Genomic DNA, 20570 nt, shown 5'->3' with positions numbered 1-20570 from the left:
ATCTCTCTCCCTAACACACACACACACACACACACACACACACACACACACACACACACACACACACACACACTGACAACCTTTATGTGCCTTTGTCTGTACAAGAGGGGTACCGCGCTTACTAGAAAAAACATCATGGAGCAAAGTTAGGGAAGTATACCAGCAAAATGGCAAAGTTTTAAATAAAAGTATAAATAATATTCAACAACCGAAATCTATCAATCAATCAAATACATTCAGAAATTTATTCAGATTAAGGCAAATTCAGGCATTATCAAACAGGATAAAGCTGAACGCTTTTATAACAAAGTTCAGCAGAGATGTTAAATGCATATGTGGAGACTGAATCTATTTCAAGGAAACACATACTCTTTGAATGTCAGAGTCTGAAATCGTTTTTACCAAACTTCTCGGAAAATTCTTTTGAATGTATTTTTGACAATTTCAAGATGTTATCTGCTATTGCAGAAAGTTTGCTGCATAGTCCAATTGGACATTTGTTATAATTGTTACAGTTGTTTGATGTTAGCGTTTCCTTCTGTATTGTGCCTATGTCTCCCCTTTTAATGTCTTATTTTTTTCCAATGCTCTGTATCTTTCCCCACCCCACACACAAATTATCCTTTGCAACAAAACAGGAAAGCTTTTCTCTTTTTTTTCAGTTTCGATATCTGGGCGGGCTATCGCCGCCGGCCACACTGGACAATATGTTACTGCCACGTCTGGCATTCAGTCACAGAGAGGGAACTCAGAACTCAATACGTTTTTTATTCAAGGATTAAGATTTTGGGCATGGCCAATCAGTTCTTCCAATCTGTCCTTGGACAGAAACTGAAAACTTACTAAGTTATATATAGCAGAGAGAAAGAGAGAGAGAGAGAGAGAGAGAGAGAGAGAGAGAGATGGGGGTCGACAAATCTTCACAATCATGCCAAAGAGAGTTGATGAAGAATATAGGCCTATATCTAAATACAATAATTTATTATTGTATAAGACAGGCCATCAACCACTCCCGTGGACTCCGGGTCCCCGACGCAAGAACAGACTGAGCAATATCGTAGCTCTTTCTTCATCAGGACTGACTGCCATGGAGTGGAACCAACTGAGTGGGGCCACTCAGTGTCACCGGCTGCAGGCTCCGTCAGCACATTTTCATCAGCGCTGACCAGATCACCATCTGAGCCTGTGACCAGCAACCACTATATATATATATATATATATATATATATATATATATATGTATATATATATATATATAAATATATATATGTTATTTTATTTATTTTTTTTTTTTTACGGTCTTGCTTCTGGAAGTGGGCCTGGACCCTTCCGGCCAAACCGGTGGGTTTTGATGGTCTTAACCCAGGGTAGACAGTTTTCCTTAGGTCTTCTTAGACTATTTTTTTCTTCTAGGTACATGCGTCCTCCTAATTCCGTCGCGTCTATATCGCCAGAAGTGGCGTCAGCGACGTACACTACCAGATCCAGATTATCTTCAATCACTGATGCTGCAAACATTATAGACACTGTTTGAGTTATTTCCCTTATCCGAAACTGACATTTGAACCAGCTGGGTCATGTGGGACCTGCGATAAAAGCAGGGAAATGGCTACACGACGTACGTCAGTCTGAAGACATTTGACAAAAAAAAGAAAAAAAAGAAAGTGTGTTTGGCGCATATGCACCAGTCTAGACGCACACTTTGACGCCTCCTCCGTGAAACCTGACATATTAGTGTCTGTGGTGAAACTGAAACCGGTGGAAATTTCAAGTTCCAGGAAATTTGCATTCAGTACGCGGAAGTAAACGGGAAACCAGCCTCGACCCATCCCTGACTCCCAGCCAGATCACGAAGTCAGCGACAGCCGACAACTGAACGATTACTTAGCAAAATGGCTTCACGAGGTGAAGGTCCGTTGAAATCCGACGATTTTCGTCATTTCTGTAGTCTCTGCATGGAGTCTTACAGTTCTGTGCGTTCACCAAAGATGTTGTCGTGTTTTCACACTTTTTGCCTGCCCTGTCTGATCGCACTGGCCGAGAAAGCAGAGCAGGAAGGAAAAGATGGCGCGGACAGGCAAGTGTCTGGTGAAGACGACACGAAAGCGACGACCGAAGATCCTCTGGAAGAGGAGGAGGATGACCAGAGACAAGACGTCTCCGACATGGAGAATGAAGGAAGCGGGGCCCCGAAAGAAAAGAAAGATGACGAAAAATCCACGGACACCTTGCTGTGTCCGACTTGTCGCTCGTCAGTCATCATACCACCTGGAGGACTTTTTGCACTGCAGGTAAAGTAAAGGATTGATCATCGTATGCATCAGATTAAACGGGTAAAAGCTTATTCCCGCAGGTCCGTTTTCGTTCATTGAGATTTTCTATCTGAGTTAACCATAGTTCTGACTCCATTCCCTACAGTACTTTTGAATGAGACCATAGTGAACTGAAGATCCGTGTGCAAACGCATAAAGTGCATGCACAACATGAACATCTTTGTACACACCAAGTCCCAGCACCATCTTTTATCAGCAGTTTTAGGACAGAAATACGGCGTGGCTTGCCATAAGTTGATGACGTAGATGACAAGTATTCAGGTTCAGGTTCAGGTTAGGGGCGATGCCAAGCATTGGGGGCCTATATCGTGGCCTGCCGCGGCTTTTTCGCCCTGTCGGTTTTTTTTTTTTTTTTTTTTTTTTTTTGTTTTGTTCAGGTACTCCCAAGCCCAGGCTCACCTTTGACCATCAAAATCAAACATTGTTTTCTTCATGATATCGTGGTCATCAATAAGCTTTTGAAGGCATTCATGTTAGATGCACGTTTGATTTCTGGGGTTAGTCAACTTGTTAGTTACTCTGTAACTAAAAATATATATGTTGCTACTAAATTGTTGCTTCTGAATTTTGTTGGTACTGTTACGGGTCTATATATCTTATTACTGTCATCTATAATTTATTATGACTGCCTTCTTTTGCAGACCAACTTTTCACACCAGTCTATATATCTTATTACAGTCATCTATAATTTATTATAACTGCCTTCTTTTGCAGACCAACTTTTCACACCAGTCTATATATCTTATTACAGTCATCTATATCTAAAACTGTCTTCTTTTGCAGAGCAACTTTTCACACCAGTCTATATATCTTATTACTGTCATCTATATCTAAAACTGTCTTCTTTTGCAGACCAACTTTTCACACCAGTCTATATATCTTATTACTGTCATCTATATCTAAAACTGTCTTCTTTTGCAGACCAACTTTTCACACCAGTCTATGTATCTTATTACTGTCATCTATATCTAAAACTGTCTTCTTTTGCAGACCAACTTTTCACACCAGTCTATATATCTTATTACAGTCATCTATATCTAAAACTGTCTTCTTTTGCAGACCAACTTTTCACACCAGTCTATATATCTTATTACTGTCATCTATATCTAAAACTGTCTTCTTTTGCAGAGCAACTTTTCACACCAGTCTATATATCTTATTACAGTCATCTATATCTAAAACTGTCTTCTTTTGCAGACCAACTTTTCACACCAGTCTATGTATCTTATTACTGTCATCTATATCTAAAACTGTCTTCTTTTGCAGACCAACTTTTCACACCAGTCTATGTATCTTATTACTGTCATCTATATCTAAAACTGTCTTCTTTTGCAGACCAACTTTTCACACCAGTCTATATATCTTATTACTGTCATCTATATCTAAAACTGTCTTCTTTTGCAGACCAACTTTTCACACCAGTCTATGTATCTTATTACTGTCATCAATATCTAAAACTGTCTTCTTTTGCAGAGCCAGCTTTTCACACCAGTCTATATATCTTATTACTGTCATCTATATCTAAAACTGTCTTCTTTTGCAGAGCAACTTTTCACACCAGTCTATATATCTTATTACTGTCATCTATATCTAAAACTGTCTTCTTTTGCAGACCAACTTTTCACACCAGTCTATATATCTTATTACTGTCATCTATATCTAAAACTGTCTTCTTTTGCAGACCAACTTTTCACACCAGTCTATATATCTTATTACTGTCATCTATATCTAAAACTGTCTTCTTTTGCAGAGCAACTTTTCATACCAGTCTATATATCTTATTACTGTCATCTATATCTAAAACTGTCTTCTTTTGCAGAGCACCTTTTCACACCAGTCTATATATCTTATTACTGTCATCTATATCTAAAACTGTCTTCTTTTGCAGACCAACTTTTACGTGACACTGGACATGGAGAGTAACGCTGACCCCGATGGCCCTTCTCTGTGTGAGATGTGTGAAGAAGGGGAGAAGGAAGAGGCCCAGCACTTCTGCCACAACTGCCAGCAGCGCATGTGCCGCTCCTGTCGGCGCCTGCATGACCGTGTGACCGGCGCTCGCGACCATCGAGTCGAATCCTTGTCTGAGCAGGCGGCCCCAACTCTGGAGGTGGCCATGAGAGGGAAGAAGATGTGCCACTTTCATCCGGATCAGATTCTGTGCTTCCACTGCTGCAAGTGTGACGTCACCATCTGCCTGCATTGCAAGCTGACCTCACACGAAGGTCATGACACCCAAGATATGGCAACTGCTGCTGTCCAGGCAAAGGGAGAGATGGCAGGTCTCCACACACGTACCAACAAACAGGTAAAGCAGGAACTATTTTGGTGAAAAAGAGCAGGTACTATTTTGGTAAAAAAAGAAAAAAAGAAAGAAAAAAAAAGGATTGAAGCAGAATCTAGTTTGATGACAAAAATGGTTTAAAACCAATTCTATTGTGATGACAACAATGGTTTAAAACCAATTCTATTGTGATGACAAAAATGGTTTAAAACAAATTCTATTGTGATGACAAAAATGGTTTAAAACCATTTCTATTGTGATGACAAAAATGGTTGAAAGCAGAACAGATTCAGTTTCAGCTACAAATGATTATAGTTTTACCTGCTGAATCTGAAAATCAGTTTTCTGCTTCAACAGAGTCTGTTTTAGGTGTGTTTGAAAAAGAACATTCTTGATAAGCAAATTTCCTTTTTTTTCCTTTTCTTTGCTTCATTTCTGTCTGCTTTCTATACTTTTAGTATCAATTATCAATTACATTTTAAAATGAATATTGTGAATTGTTTTTGTTTTTTGTTTGTTTGTTTGTTGTTGTTTTTTTATGAAAAACTTATACATATGTTTGCTGTTCCTGCTGTCAAGGCATTTTTATTATTTTGTGTGTCAGTGTGTGTGTGTGTGTGTGTGTGTGTGAGAGCGCGCATGCGTGTTTGTGTGTGCTACCGCACCTGATGTAATTTCTTTTCATGAGATAATAAAATCATTCTTATCTTATCTTAATCCATGTGCAATATAATACATGTAGTGTTAACCTTGGTGTATTTCAATATGCTTACAATGATGATTAATTTCAACATTTTGGTTAAGTGAATGTATACAGTACTTTTGAAATGAATAAATATTGATATCTTTTTAATCAAGTCACGTTTAATGTTTTGAGTTGAGTAATTGTTTTGCCACACCTGATGTAATTTCTCTTAATGAGATGATAAAGTTCTTCTTATCTTATCTTAGTAGTAGTAATAGTTTTGGTGGCTGGATATGATGGTCTGTGTGTGTTTGTCAGTTGTTTTTACTGCTTTTCTTCTTGCTGCAGCAGCATGTGTTCTTATTATTCTTGTGTGTATTTCTGGTTTCAGCTGCAGCTGCTGGAAGCCTGTATCAGTCGCCTGGAGAGAGATGAACTGGACCTGAAGCGCCAGAAGGAAGAAGTTCTTCATCACGTCAGCTCCCGCTATGACCTCCTGATCGGATGGGCCACCAGGGCACGTGACGAGTTCCTGGAAGAGGTGGCAGCGAAGGAGCAGGCGACGCTGAGCGAGATCCACATGAGAAAAACCTCCACCTCCTTCTTCAAAGGGAACATTTCCAGCAAGAAGATGCGGGCCTCCCAAACGCTGAGCCTGGGAGCCGAGTTGGTGTTGGTGAAGAACGAGCTGCAGGCTTCCTTGCTGAAGGAAGAGTCTCTGGAAGACCACCAGAAGCTAGCGAACCGAAAAGAACATTTGACCTTCTTCAGGAGCATGGCTGAGGCCTCTGTGCTGGATATCAGTACAGTGCGGGCCTACATGGGTCAGCTGATTGACTCCCCTGCAGACGGTGTGGAGTTCCCCTCCCTCTCCTTCCATGAGATGGCTTTGGCCGTCTCCAGATTGGAAACAGAATTGCAGGGTGTGAGGGGTAAGTCCAGATAAAAATATTACTTAAGAGCATCATTAATTCCACGCACAATAGAGTGATTACTGTGGCCCACTGCTGGAGACTCAGGCAGGGGTCTGATTCGTGTCCTGTGCAAACTTTTCATCAATATGGGACAGTGATTAAGGAAGTTGATATGGATAGTGGCCTCCCTTAATTCTGTATACAATGCATTCTTTTCTGGCCGCCATTTTTGTGTTCCTTAGTTGTTTCTTTTTGTGTTTTTTAAAAACATTTTTTAAGCACAGAGAGGATTTGTTTCTCAAATATAAGATTGATTTTGAGCAGTACAAGGTAAGGAGCCTTTGAAAGCCATGTCTCAAGTTTTTGTTTGTTGTACATAATGATGAGCCTGACTCATGTGAATCTTTAATCGCTGAATTTGTTTTGTTTTGTTTATGGACAATGCATCACCCCCCACCCCCATCCCCACCCCACCCATGACCCATGGCTCCCACATCACTTCCAGCTCCTGTGTGTGTGTGTGTGTGTGTGTGTGTGTGTGTTACGCACATGCATGCTTGTGTGTGCTCATGTGCATCTGTATCTGAATATGTGCAGACAAATTTTCCACCCAGAAAGTGATGTTCCATGCTACAATGCCATCAAACACCAATGTCAACGCTAGCCAGAAGATAGTATTCAACAACGTCCTGAGCAATGAAGGCAGTGGCTACAGCAACTCTACTGGCATCTTCACATCTCCAGTAGATGGTGCCTTCATGTTCACAACCACAGTACGAAATGCTACCAATGGTTATGGCTATCAAGCTGCACTGATGGTAAGAGGTGTTGATTTTGGGAGAGTATTCCATCCAGAATCATCTACTGCTCATTGTGTTGTCACCCTGAAGGAGGGGGATCAGGTTTGGGTGCAGCCTTATTCCAACTTCACATGTATGGGAAGTTGTTGCATGTTTTCTGGTGCTCTCATTTCCATGTAGGGTGCTTTTGCAGACATGGTGTACCTTTGAAAGGTTACAAGAACGTGAGACAGTTTCCTTGACGGCCGAGAGTTTTGAGCCATTTCTCCCACTCTTTTTAGGGTGGGGGGTGGTGATGTGGGATGGTGGGAGGTGAGGGGAAATGACTGATTAGAATAAAGACAATAATGCTAGGATGGTGTGGAGACTTTATGACCAGAAGCAGTGTATGGTGGAGTTGTGGCCTTGTGGTAATGCACCCAACTAGGAAGTGAGAGTCCACAAGTTTGAATCCCACGCAGACCAGCTTTTTACTTCCCCTCCACCAGACCTTGAGTGATGGTCTGGGTGCTATTCTTTCAGATGAAAATTACAAACCAAAGTCCTGTTTGCAGCATGCACTTACTGCATGTAAAAGTGCATGTAAAAGTACCCAAGTTGACAAAGGGGTTGTCCCTGGCCACATTTTTTTTTACAGAAAATTCCACCATAATAATGAAATAGATATACTTGCAGACAGAAAAAAATGGGGTGGCTCTGCTCTGTGGCAATATGCTCTCCCCAGGAAGAGCAGCCCAATTTCTTACAGAGAAATCCATTATGACAAGATAGTAATACAGTACAATACAGTGCAATATAAAAAGTGATATCACTGACAGACTAATGTACCATGTCACATATTGGCACTTTGGGAAGGGTGAAGTTCAGGAAAGCACCGTGAGACATGATTTGACAGTATCATTTTATTGTGATTCTTTCTTCTCACAACAGATTTCTCTTTATTTAGGAAGATTACATTGCCACAACTTCTAGAACACCTGTTTCTCTCTCTCTCTCTCTCTCTCTGTGTTGTGTGTGTGTGTGTGTGTGTGTGTGTGTGTGTGTTTACCCATTTCAGTGGAATTTTCTGCATAATTTTGCCTGGGACAACTGTTCTGTTGCTGTGGGTTCTTTGTGTGCTGAGTGCATGCTGCATGTGCGAACTTGGTTTATCATCTCACCCAACATCCAGCATCCAGACCCTTCTCAAAAGAAGGGAGGGAAAAAATCATTGTCCATAGCATGTAATAGGACTAAACGTTTCCTACACACACATTTGGTGCATGAATTAACACAAAATTATGCAAAGTATGAAATTCAGTGTGAATAACAGGTAAGAAGAGCATCATGAGTACAGCAAATGAACAGTTATGGAACAAACTATAAGGTTGTAATCTTGCAGTTTCAAACAGTTTAGATCACTGCACAGCATGCATCTTGTAAATATGGTATGGCCTGTTGGCAGAAGCCCTAGCTTAAGCCGAAGGTGAGGTTATTCAGGGCTTAGGTCTTGGTTCTGTGAAGGTTGTGCAAGTGGATTTATTCAGGGCTTAGGTCTTGGTTCTGTGAAGGTTGTGAAAGGGGATGAGTGCATCTTGCACATTCAGGCTTTTTTTGTGTGTGTGCCCCGTAATTTTGGACATTTTTGTTTTTAGTGTTTTGATGGTGATGAAGGATGATAGTGGTGATGAAGATCCTGCTGATGGGATCCATTCTGGTTTAGGACTACTTGGCAAGGCTGTACCCTCATATTACATCCTGGCGTCAACCACCCTGAGATATACAAAGACCTGCAATGTTGGTCAGGAATTTTGAGCAACACTCCTTTAGACAGCCGTGAAGTGGATGACCCTCGACTGTGTGGTCTGAGTCTTCCCATTTGAATCCACAGCACACACAGCTCTGGGTAGGTCTGAGTCTTCCCATTTGAATCCACAGCACACACACCTCTGGGTAGGTCTGAGTCTTCCCATTTGAATCCACAGCACACACACCTCTGGGTAAGTCTTCCCATTTGAATCCACAGCACACACACCTCTGGGTAAGTCTTCCCATTTGAATCCACAGCACACAGCTCTGGGTAGGTCTGAGTCTTCCCATTTGAATCCACAGCACACACACCTCTGGGTAGGTCTGAGTCTTCCCATCTGAATCCACAGCACACACACCTCTGGGTAGGTCTGAGTCTTCCCATTTGAATCCACAGCACACACACACCTCTGGGTAGGTCTGAGTCTTCCCATCTGAATCCACAGCACACACACCTCTGGGTAGGTCTGAGTCTTCCCATTTGAATCCACAGCACACACAGCTCTGGGTAGGTCTGAGTCTTCCCATTTGAATCCACAGCACACACAGCTCTGGGTAAGTCTTCCCATTTGAATCCACAGCACACACACACCTCTGGGTAGGAACCGGCCAAAAAAGCCACCGCCAGTGGGGATGGAACTAAAAACTGTATCCTCCTAGCCATCAGTCCTTGATGAGAACCACTTTGCCACGGCGGCTGATGATAAGCTAATTTTTTCATATGAATATGTTTATGTTTGTATATGAGTATATTTGATTGTCATATTTGAATTCCTTCAGCCTTTTGTTGTTTTTGTGAATATTTTTATTTCAGTTTTTCTCTGCTTGGAGAGCTGGATGTAAAGAAGATTACACATGCTTATATACCACTTCCCTCATTAAAAAAAAGTTTGTTCATTTGTTCATTCATTGCATTGTGAACTGCTTTTGTACACAGCTAAAATTTTAGGCTAGGGACCACTATCATTGCACACTGACTGTGAAAGAAAAACTATGCTTTTTTCTTTTCTTGGAAATGCAGGGGTGGTGTTCAGAATTCTGTCTGTAACTGCTGGATTTATTTCTCTCCTGGGTGCATGTTCAGGCGGGGTGGAGACCATCAGTGTGCATAATTTGTGTTTCCTTTTCTTACTTGAGTTGACTACAGATGTTATCATAAACTTGTGTGCTCAGTATTTGATCAGTGTAAATGAAGGCAGTTTCAGTTTCAAGGGGGTGTCCAAGCATGCAGACTGATCCATATATGAAACACCACATCTTCTGTAAAAAGTTTTTTTTATATAAAACGATGGCTGATCTAGACATAGATCAAATGTGCTGGTCAAGCCTTCAGACCTCCACACAGAATCAATATGAATATGAGCATAGATTACACATGTATACACACATGCGTGTGTGTGTGTGTGTGTGTGTGTGTGTTTACTGAGCTTAAAACGTGACAATTGGTTATAATGAATGTGCAATATGTATGAAGAATAATGTGCAATATGCAGGATGAATGTACAATGGAATATGTCTAATGCTAACGTCCATATTCTAAATATATTTCTGTTTAATAATTACGATGTGTGTGCTGATTATCTGGTTGTGGTTTTCCGCAATTCATCTTTATTCTTATCTTATCTGTCTATTATAATCAATGTGCAGTATAGTAGGCTATGTTTATAATTCAAATAATGTTTCTTAATTCTTTCTGTTTTTACATTAAGAATACTAGTTATTACCTGCAGTGTGTGGATGTATGTATGAAACGATGTATGTGATATTTTTTACATTTGTATCTTCGTAATATTTGTAGGGGCTGTTGTTGGCTTTTGCAGTTATGGTCCCCATGTTGTTTACTTGTCTATGTTGTGATAATGCACCTGACCAAATTTCTCCAGTTGGAGATAATAAAGTTATTCTGATCTTATCTTATCTTATGCATGTGCGCACACACACAGGCACACACACAAACATTGTTATTCTTGTTAACTGTTTTCTTTTTCTCTTTTACCATAACCATGTTGGTTTTTACTTTTATCAACTGCAGTTGATGTTAGACATTGTGTTGCCAAAGTTACAGTTGACATGAGCTAGCAACAGGTTAACATAACTGACTACCAGTAAATGAACAATATGATATTGTTGACGTATAGCTACTGACCCCCAACAATGGAATAGAATAATTCCAGTAGAATTATCTTTATCTTCGTTTGATATTTGAGACATTTTAACTAACTTTTTTTGCCCATCTCTGAGGGGATTGTACTGTATATGGTCAGAGACTTTCTTTGCTTTGGTATACATATTATTTTTACATGGATGAATAAATAAATATCATTTAGATATGATTGTTTTGTGATTTGTGATGTCAAGAAATGAAGATGACCTGGTGAAAATTACTACCAAAACGGTGTACCATTGATGAGGATAAAGCATTACTGTGAATTTTTTTCTTACTGGCATTGTTAATCTCTGTAATTTGGAACATTGTCACTGATTTTTCTTATTGTTGTTGCTATTCTTTGTTGGGTTGATAAATAATCAATGGCTTTAATATATCATGCAAAGTTTATAGTGATTTTTTTTTTATAGACTTTTTGTTGTTGTTGTTAAACTACTGACAGATGTTTTTATAATGTATGTAATGTAACCGGTGCAAAGAAAATCGACTAGTTATATGTTGGTATCTTGAGTGTCACTAAATACTGCAACAATTAATTATTCTTCAAGTCTTTTGGATGAAGAGGGAGATTCCTTCTTGGAATCTTAAAAAAACAAATTTTCTTCTTTCTCTCTGTGTGATAAGTGAACTTTAACCTTTCCCGCATGAAATTCAGAGATTTCATTTCTTTGATTTTCATTTTTTTAAATCAGTTTCTTTTTGAGTTGAAAGTGGAACAGTTTTACAAATGTGTATTACTGTTTGTTGTATTACTTGGAGTCCAAGGTAAATCAGTGCAAATAGATTTGTAAAAATCAGCCCCAAAACCATTTAGTGTACTCCTGTCTGTGCTCCTGGATAGTGCATGGACTTTGTTTCTATTATATGTTGCTACTTTATTTCTTGTTAATTGTTGAAACATGTCCAAACCATTTCTTGTTAATTTGCTTGCTAATTTCTTCTTGTAATTATTATGTCAACCATTTGCATTGAGAATATATTGGAACTGCCAGTCTGACATGAAAGGTGATGTCCTGTTTCTGCCCTTCCCTGTTCTTGCTCATCTTCTGTAATGAGCCCTGAGTTCCTGAGCAATTTTAACCCTTCTGCCTGAGCTCCTGAGCCAAAATTTGCAAATAATTGGTATTTAATGTGTCACGGCAGATATAAAAAGAGTGCCCTGACCACCGCTTTACTGGTGGTAGAGAAAAATGACATAATGCCTTGATTTATATTGAAATCGATCTTTTTTTTATCCAAAGCACATGCACAAAACACAGTGAAAAGGCTCGGTCATGTTGGTACTATGTTCGCTGATGTCAGAATATTACGGTTTTTCTGACTGGCTCTTCAATATAAGTCAACCAATAGCAAAACACGACAAGTGTTCACGCACCGTTCAACCGGTGGCTAGGCATTATGTCATTTTTCTCAACCACCGGTAAAGCGATGGTCAGGGCTCAAAGGGTTAATGTGTCTGTTTCTCCTTAGCATTAATCACAGCCTGGTGCCAGGCATGTTATGACAAGGATGGTAATAGCTGTGCTCCCATTTATGATTGCAGTGTAGGAGGCTGACAGGAGAGTTTAGTTTTGCTGAACAACACTTCAGCGGTGTTTTTAAGTGGAGAAACATCAATAACACTGTGACTGTCAATGTCACAAAGAACCTTGGAGAAGCAGACAGAGGAAGGGCCATATAAACACCTCTTGTACGCTTTTAGTTTTAACTTTCTTAACGAAACTAAATTGTCATGTAAAGTCTGCATTTCTTTTGCAATTGACAAATCAGTGCCATAAAAACATTGTCCATTCATTGCGATACACCACACATTCTGGCTGATTAAAATTTTGAAGAACATCCTCCTCACGTCCTGTCCCTCCTTACAATTTTGTGTCATGTGTAGAGACTTTTTGAAAGGCGTGACTTGTGTTTCATTTGCCATGTTCTTTTGTATTGTAATCAGAAAATAAACAGAATGCTTGCTTGCTGTGTATCTCTGTGTGTGTGTGTGTGTGTGTTAAAGCATATGCATGTGTATGTTTGTTTGAGCATGGGCCTATGTGTGTATTTGAACATGTGTGTGTGCTGTGTGTGTGTGTTTCAGTGTGTGAATGGTTAAATGGGTGTGCACATGCATGTGTGTATGTTTGAGTGTGTGAGTGTGTTTGTGCATATGTGTTTTTGGTATCTCTGAATGATTGAGGAAACTTGTGATTAATTGATTGATGGAAAATTTGCATTCGTCTGGCATTACACTTTACACGCAGTCTCAGAATAATCACACACACCAGCACACCTATCCAGCACTTTCTTTGACCTTTTACAGATACATGCAACTGTAATAAATTGCAAACTAACATACCTGTAAGCTGTTATTTGTGTCAAAGAGAAACACATCCTGAACTTGTAATTATACTGTTTTACACACAAACACATACATATCTCTATATCTAGATAGAAGATAGATAGATGCATATCACAAATATTTTATTGTTATATGTTTCCATGAATATGAATGATGTCATGCACCGCCAACACAATTACTAACACTGTTAGAGTATTTTGCTCCACAACTTCACATACACAAGCATATACACACTCTCTCTGCCTCTCTTTTCAATGCCACCACCCAAGAAAGGCAATATATGCTGACATTTAATTTGTATTCATTACACAAAATATCAATAAGCATGTGCATACATAAAGTACCAAAACACATCCCCACCACAAACACAGTCATACAAACATACGTACACACACACCAGCAACATCATCTTTCAGAATGTGGATAGTTACACATCTATACGTCCACTCACACAAAAAAATATGTCCATCATAGAGGAGAGACCAGTGTGAATTCCACCAACACCCAACCCTCGCAGTCTGTTGTGGGGAACAAAGGATCAAGCTATTGAATAAATATAAACACAGACACAGAGTCTCTCTTACACACACTCTACCTCTCACACACATACACATAAACACACAAATTTTCACCACCCCTCAAATCCAACACACACACAAAAAAGGGAGTGGAGGAAGTGGAGGAGGCGGTGGGTTGGCGTTGTTGAGAGGGCCAGGAGTAGAGGGCCCAGAGCGTCAGCGAATCGATCGTGATCGCGCTGTAATTTTAGCGCGATTGCCCAATCAAGCTATATAATTATGTGACCTGGTTGGAGACATAATTTGACAAAAAACAAGAATGCCAGAGAATGACAGACAGACAGAAAATACAAAAAAAACTTAGCCGTATAAGAGCACAGGAACAGGAGTCATAATGGCTGCCGGAAAAAGAGGGCGCTAGTCAGGGGGCCAAAGGAGAGGTTACCTACTTCCGGGAGGTTATCGGCCGTAGCTACTTTCGTTTTCTCCGCATAGGTGGATAGTAGTTTGCACAGGACAGGAATGTCAGACCCATGCCGGAGTCTGCACTAGTGGGTCACGGTTAAGTATGTGTAATTAAAACTTGATTACAGACAACAATGAAGAAAGCTTGATCATTATGGAAAAATATTACAATGCTTTCACTCCATGGCAGGACCTTTGTTTATACCCTCATCCACAAGAAAACTTATCCTAAAACAAAAGAAAGAAAGAAGAGAATAGCTGAAATCCACTGTTGTGATTTCTGGAACAACATTTGAAATTGTGGCTGAATCTAGACACTAGATGTGGACCTCAAGGCTGCAGCAGTGTTTGGACTCTAATATTGTCCTCCTTCACCTTTCTGATTACGTTGTTTTGGCAAGTAAAATTTTACCTGAATCTACCTGCTTCTGCCACAAGGCATAAACCATGAAAATCAAACAATTCAGAAGAAACTTACTCAAAGCCTTTGAAAACAGTTCTCTCAAACATAGGTGTTAAAAAACAGGAAGAAAGAAACACATATGAAGAGAGAGAGAAAAAAATCAATACTCTTCAAGACTACCCTTGATTCAATGACATCCATCTGCACATAATTCACAAAGACAAAAAGAAAAAGAATCTGTTCCACTCTTTCCCCTCTCCTGTTCCACCACCACAAAAAAAAAAGAAAAAAAAAAGAAAAAAGTTGGGGACGGGCTTTGCTTCAATGTCTCCATGCCGTAGTAAGATTTCCCCAGATCCGTGGCGTTGATATAAATTGTCTCCCCAAAACATAAACACGAGGACCAGACCAAGCAAGACACCGGTCGTACGGGAGCGAGCTGACAGCATGGCCACCCAGCTATTTTTCTTCAGCACTGCCCTCTTCAACACAGAGTTGATGAAAACTGGCTGAAAGCCACCACAAACCGAGCGGAACTGAAGCTGGGCCCACGACTTACTCTCAAACGAAGTAGGTGGCAAGTTTACAGTACTGTACACTATCTGTAGTCACAGTAACTACTGAAAAACTGACGACTGTGTGACACACACGTTCAGTTCTCATGCGCGTGCAAAATGCCCCCCCTCAAAAAAAAGAGAAAGAGAGAGAGAGAAAGAGATTGGCTGAAGACAATGTAGCCGTCCATCTCAAAGTGGCAATGAGGAACTGACACTGATGAAAGGGAGGAGAGTCCTGGAGTTTTTTCCCTCTATGCTGAAGGTATAGGGATTGGAGTGTTGAGGGGGTCAGGCTGGACCTGGGGACGGACTGCTGAGAACACTGTCAGGTGACTCACCCACGGTGATTTTGTTTTTCTTCACACATCTGTGAACTGCATAGCTGGAGAAGAATTTCTACGCTAAAGATTTTCATTCTCTATTCTCCCCCTCTTACAACTCCCTCCCCCGTCTCCCCAACACCCTCCCCTCCCTCCACATTCCCCGCCCCGAACAGCATGCTGTCGAAATGAAGCAGCATGTCAGAGCCAAGATGTCACTGATCAGCGATACTCCTCAGAGGGGGTGATGATTATCAACACGTGTCCATCCCAACACCACAGCATCCCTACAAAGTCATTCTAGTCATTCTTAGCTGTCCCTTCCTGTAGTGCTGATTAGGATTCTTTAGAGCTTTTCTTTTTGTTGTCCTCATCAATGATGTACTCAAAGAGATCCCTGATGGAGTTAAAGTCCCCTCGGCCTGGGTTCTCTTTCTTGGGGATCTTGGGCAGCATGTGTCCCATCTTGTAACGGAATTCTGTCAGCTGAAATGAGGTACATGTGTGAACAAATGGCAACACAATGGCAAAAACCTTACAATTCTTAAAAAAAAAAAAAAAAGAGAGATAAAAAAATCATTCTTTTTATTCTGTAAATTGTGATGGTGATCTCAAAAGATGAGGTAAGTGATATGAACAATACTGTCAAACCAGATGAATGTTTGACCATACTGATCATGTAACTAAACACAAACACACACACACTCTCTCTCTCTTACACACACGCCTCCCCCACTGACCTTCACCTCCACTCAATGTCAAATAGGAAAGGTCACAACTGAGAAATGATGCTGATGTTTTCTACAATATGACATTTGATCAAGTAGCATTGATGTTTACTACAATATGACATTTGATCAAGTAGCATTGATGTTTTCTACAATATGACATTTGATCAAGTAGCATTGATATTTTAAAAAAATAAGTGAATCAAATAAGAAGGCTGCCGTTTTTCTATGTGGCCAAAGCCAGGGCTACTATGTATGCCACAATGTTTTCATGTCTCCTAATGCTGTATCTCTATCAAAACATTTATCCCAATGGGTACAGAAAAAACAACTCCAAACCCAAAACCATTCCTAACAATGTGACCTTGACCTGATAAGTATTGTGAGGTCAAGGTAAAAATCTCCCTCGTTGACTTTGATCAAGCTTGCTTGATAACTGATAAGTGCTGAGTTGGAAACTCAATGTTGCATTTAAAGTGTTTTTTTTTCACTATTACAAAAATAAGAACGAAAAAGAAGGAAAAGCACATAAGTATTATAACTGTTTCCTTGACTTTACTAAACTTTAAAAAAATCTTTGGAAAAAAAAAAAGTGGCACTGTGGTGACACGTTCTCCTCAGGAAGAGCAGCCAGAACACATAGAAAAAATTGTTGTGACAAAAAGTAATGTAACCCAATACGATACAATAAAACAAACTGTTAAAGAGGCCAGGTGGGGTTAAACAGTTAACACTAAACAAGCACTGTAACATCTGCTCTTTCAACAGAGATGTTGGCACATACACAACGTCAAACCCATGCTGTCATGCCACTTCCTTCCCTTCAATTCAGTTTTGCACACCAATCAGCATTCTTTCTCTTTTCATGGTGCAACTAAGGAGGAAGGTGGCAGAATGGTTAAGACTCTCAGCTGCCAATACAGAGAGTCCTTGAGGGTGTGGGTTCAAATGACGCTCTTGCCCTTTCTCCCAGTTTGACTGGAAAATCTGCTCTTTTGGATAACAACAATAATAATAATAATGGATACTTATATAGCACACTATCCAGAAATCTGCTCTAGGTGCTTTACAAAAACACTTTTTTTTAACATAACACATAACATCAATGTTACATACGCTCACCAAAATGTGACTAAACAAACACACACACACACACACATACACACACACACCAAAATGTGACTAAACACACACACATGTAGTGACATGAACTCTGCTATGGCTGGACATTGTACGGGAAGTATGCTCAGAGAGTATGTTAAATGCAGTGTGATAGAAATTCAGGAAAACTGTACACGTAAGATCATGAGACAGACTCGTCAGTTTGCACTGAGACTTCTGACAAGGTGGTTGTGTTTATTCCTTGCCAGTCCTCGGGTTACACACACACACACACTATGCATACATACATTTTAACATACATATGTACCTAACAGCTACCCTCAACACATACGCACAATTTAGGCCTGCAAAAACATACATAAACACATGTGCGCGGATGAGACAATAAACCAAGGTCCTGTGTGCTGCATGTATTTGATGCACTGAAAAAAAAAACACAACCATGGCAACGATAGTGTTGTCCTCTGGCAGAATCATGTAAAAAGAAATCCACTGATAGGTACACAAATATATAAACACGCACTCAAGCCCTGACAAGCATGTTGGGTTATGCTGCTGTCTGGCATCTGCATAGCAGATGTGGTGTAGCATATAGAGATTTGTCCAAACGCAGTGACGCCTCCTTGAAAACTGAAACTGAAACTCATGGTGCAACTGTCTAAACTCAACTCTCTCTGCAAATCAGGCTCTCTTCTTCTTCCACTTCATTCAGTTCTTCCCCGAAAACCCACTTCTTTATAAACTAATGCAGAATACCATCATACCACTCCACTGTTCTTCTTGTGGTGGTGGTGGTGTGTGTGTGTGTGTGTGTGTGTGTGTGTGTGTGTGTGTGTGTGTGTGTGTGTGTGTGGTGGTGGTGGTGGTGGTGGTGGTGGTGGTGGTGGTGGTGTGTGTGTGTGTGTGTGTGTGTGTGTGTGTGTGTGTGGTGTGGTGTGGTGTGGTGTGGTGTGGTGTGGTGTTGTTGTTGTGGTGGTGGTGGTGGTGGTGGTGTGTGTGTGTGTGTGTGTGTGTGTGTGTGTGTGTTGGTGGTGATGTGCGCACGCACGCGTGTGGTGTGGTGTTGTGTGGTGTGGTGCCGTGTAGTGTGTGTGGTGTGGTGTGGTGTGGTGTGGTGTGTGTGTGTGTGTGTGTGTGTGTGTGTGTCTGTGTGTGTGTGTGTGTGTGTGTGCCTTAGAAGGTAATAGCATACACACAAGAAAAGTCACACTGTGCATTGGAGTTCTAATTTTCAAAACTGAAAATCAGACCTGCAAGTTAAAGATCCATGTCAGTGTTTGATGGGAATGATGGACACACAAAAACACAGAGTATGTGTTCATCCCTCAAAATGAAGTATTTCTGCCAAAACGATAGTTCTTTAAAGAAACTGTTGTGCACGAAATCCTGCCTGCAAAAAAGGAGTCAGCACAGGAGATGCATCCCATGAGTACAGCAGAAGGAGACAGATTAAGGTTATGGTTATAGGTGCAACAGACTTCGACAGTCATCAGGGCAGTAAATTCAAATCCACTGTGTCTAGGTCACTGGCATAATAAGGTGGGGCCCAATCCTCTTCTATTGTTTTAACCTTCCACTACTGAAGTCATCACCCGCCTGCAGCGAGGAAAATCATAGTAAAATACCTTTCCCGAGTTCACAACACCATACTGAAATGATGCATTGAACCCTAAATAGTTAACAGTGGAAGTCTAACGCCGATTGAATCCGAAGAAAACAGACCAGAAATAAAAAAGAAGGAATCCTTACATCATGAACTCCAAGAAGCTTCCACACAGCAAAGCAGAGGGAGCCCACCCCAGCCACAGCATAGAAGGTTCCCCAGCCCAGAGCTCTCAGTGCAAGGCTGCCTCCGCTGTCTGGCAGTTCGCGGGTGGGAAACAGGCCCTGGTCACCAAACACACACACACACATGCACACACAAACACAGAGACAGGCATACACACACACACACACACACACAGATGCAAACACACACACATACACACAAACAAATAAAATCACATATAATGATATACCACATACACCACATAAAATGATATATTTTGACACAAACCAAAAAAACAAACAAACGAAAAGCAACCAACAACAAAAAAGCACACATACAAACACTCAAACACACACACATACATCACATAAAATAATATATTGTGCCACACACCCCAAGAATTCTATCAACAAAACCAGTTGTTCAATACACACCATACACACACACACACACACACACACACATATACACACACACAGTTCGGAAACACAACCCTTACCCTTGTGAACATGTTTGGATCTTTTCTCTTTGCCATGGCGATTGTCATTCCAAATCCTCCCAAAATTGAAAAGCCTGCTACTGTTGCCAGGAATATACCTTCTGTAAACATACATTATATGGTAAGAGTTATTGCAATTTTTGTTCCCAAATTCATGATAGAATGATAAAACAGAGAGAGAGAGAGAGAGAGAGAGAGAGAGTACACACACACACACTGAGCCACACACATGCCCACACACAATTTTATATAAACAACTGAAAAGAAATCTTGAATCAAAATAACAATCGTGCAGTTTCTGTTGGATACACCATTACTGGACTCAATGTGCATTTAGCACAAGTTATCATAATGCAAAAAGTACATGACACCCACAGGTCGGGGAAGGGACATGTTATGTCTTCTGCTTCTTTCACGCGATCAGCATCAACTGATAAAGTGCAAGTGATCAAGTTGCTGTGGTGCACTGGTTTTGAGAGCTGTATCAAGGGTTGAAGTGAACTGGATGTGACGAACTTCACACTGGGGATATTCTAATGTTCACCTTTCACGCGCGTTTTTTTGTCCGTTGGTGCTGTAGGTTCTATTCTGTCATTTACAACACGATCATCAGCTTTCTCCGATTCCATGCTTGCTGTCGACCTTTCGCTTTGACCTCACTATTAACGGAGCTAGCAACAGAAAATCGCCAAATAATTTATGTACAGCTTCTTGTTGTTTATTGTTGCTAGATTTGATTTCAAGATGACATAACTGCTTCAGTTTTTGACAGCAATCATTCAGATTGCACATATGAACCGACTTATTTGTTCCCAAGCACTTGCTTCCGAAACTAAGCATACTGTGTCTTCATTGAAATGTTTGTAAGTGCG

At 40.5% G+C, this 20570-nt stretch overlaps 2 protein-coding genes across 2 annotated transcripts; one reads left to right on the top strand and one right to left on the bottom strand.

Annotated features, from left to right (window-relative positions):
* Positions 1-1544: 1544 nt before the first annotated feature.
* LOC143282664 (uncharacterized) lies at positions 1545-12946 on the top strand. The gene is made up of 5 exons (XM_076588330.1): positions 1545-2291; positions 4222-4641; positions 5694-6234; positions 6814-8858; positions 9317-12946. The coding sequence occupies exons 1-4, from the start codon at positions 1893-1895 to the stop codon at positions 7194-7196; spliced, it is 1743 nt and encodes a 580-aa protein (XP_076444445.1). The 5' UTR covers positions 1545-1892; the 3' UTR covers positions 7197-8858; positions 9317-12946.
* A 333-nt stretch (positions 12947-13279) lies between these two features.
* On the bottom strand, positions 13280-20351 carry LOC143283246 (transmembrane protein 242-like). The gene is made up of 4 exons (XM_076589419.1): positions 20243-20351; positions 19699-19799; positions 19181-19318; positions 13280-16067 (listed from the first exon to the last, which is right to left on the bottom strand). The coding sequence occupies exons 1-4, from the start codon at positions 20325-20327 to the stop codon at positions 15918-15920; spliced, it is 474 nt and encodes a 157-aa protein (XP_076445534.1). The 5' UTR covers positions 20328-20351; the 3' UTR covers positions 13280-15917.
* Positions 20352-20570: the final 219 nt, after the last annotated feature.

The sequence above is a fragment of the Babylonia areolata genome, chromosome 6, assembly GCF_041734735.1.
Source record: "Babylonia areolata isolate BAREFJ2019XMU chromosome 6, ASM4173473v1, whole genome shotgun sequence".
Lineage (NCBI taxonomy): Eukaryota > Metazoa > Mollusca > Gastropoda > Neogastropoda > Buccinidae > Babylonia > Babylonia areolata.
This window is presented reverse-complemented; position numbering and strand designations above follow the sequence as displayed.

Coding starts and splice junctions, on each gene's coding strand:
- LOC143283246 (XM_076589419.1), bottom strand. CDS start 20,327: ATGGAATCGGAGAAAGCTGATGATCGTGTTGTAAATGACAGAATAGAA. Junction 19,800..20,242: donor CAAAAAAACGCGCGTGAAAG/GTGAACATTAGA, acceptor GTATGTTTACAG/AAGGTATATTCCTGGCAACA. Junction 19,319..19,698: donor ATCCAAACATGTTCACAAGG/GTAAGGGTTGTG, acceptor TTTGGTGACCAG/GGCCTGTTTCCCACCCGCGA.
- LOC143282664 (XM_076588330.1), top strand. CDS start 1,893: ATGGCTTCACGAGGTGAAGGTCCGTTGAAATCCGACGATTTTCGTCAT. Junction 2,292..4,221: donor GAGGACTTTTTGCACTGCAG/GTAAAGTAAAGG, acceptor CTTCTTTTGCAG/ACCAACTTTTACGTGACACT. Junction 6,235..6,813: donor AGAATTGCAGGGTGTGAGGG/GTAAGTCCAGAT, acceptor GAATATGTGCAG/ACAAATTTTCCACCCAGAAA.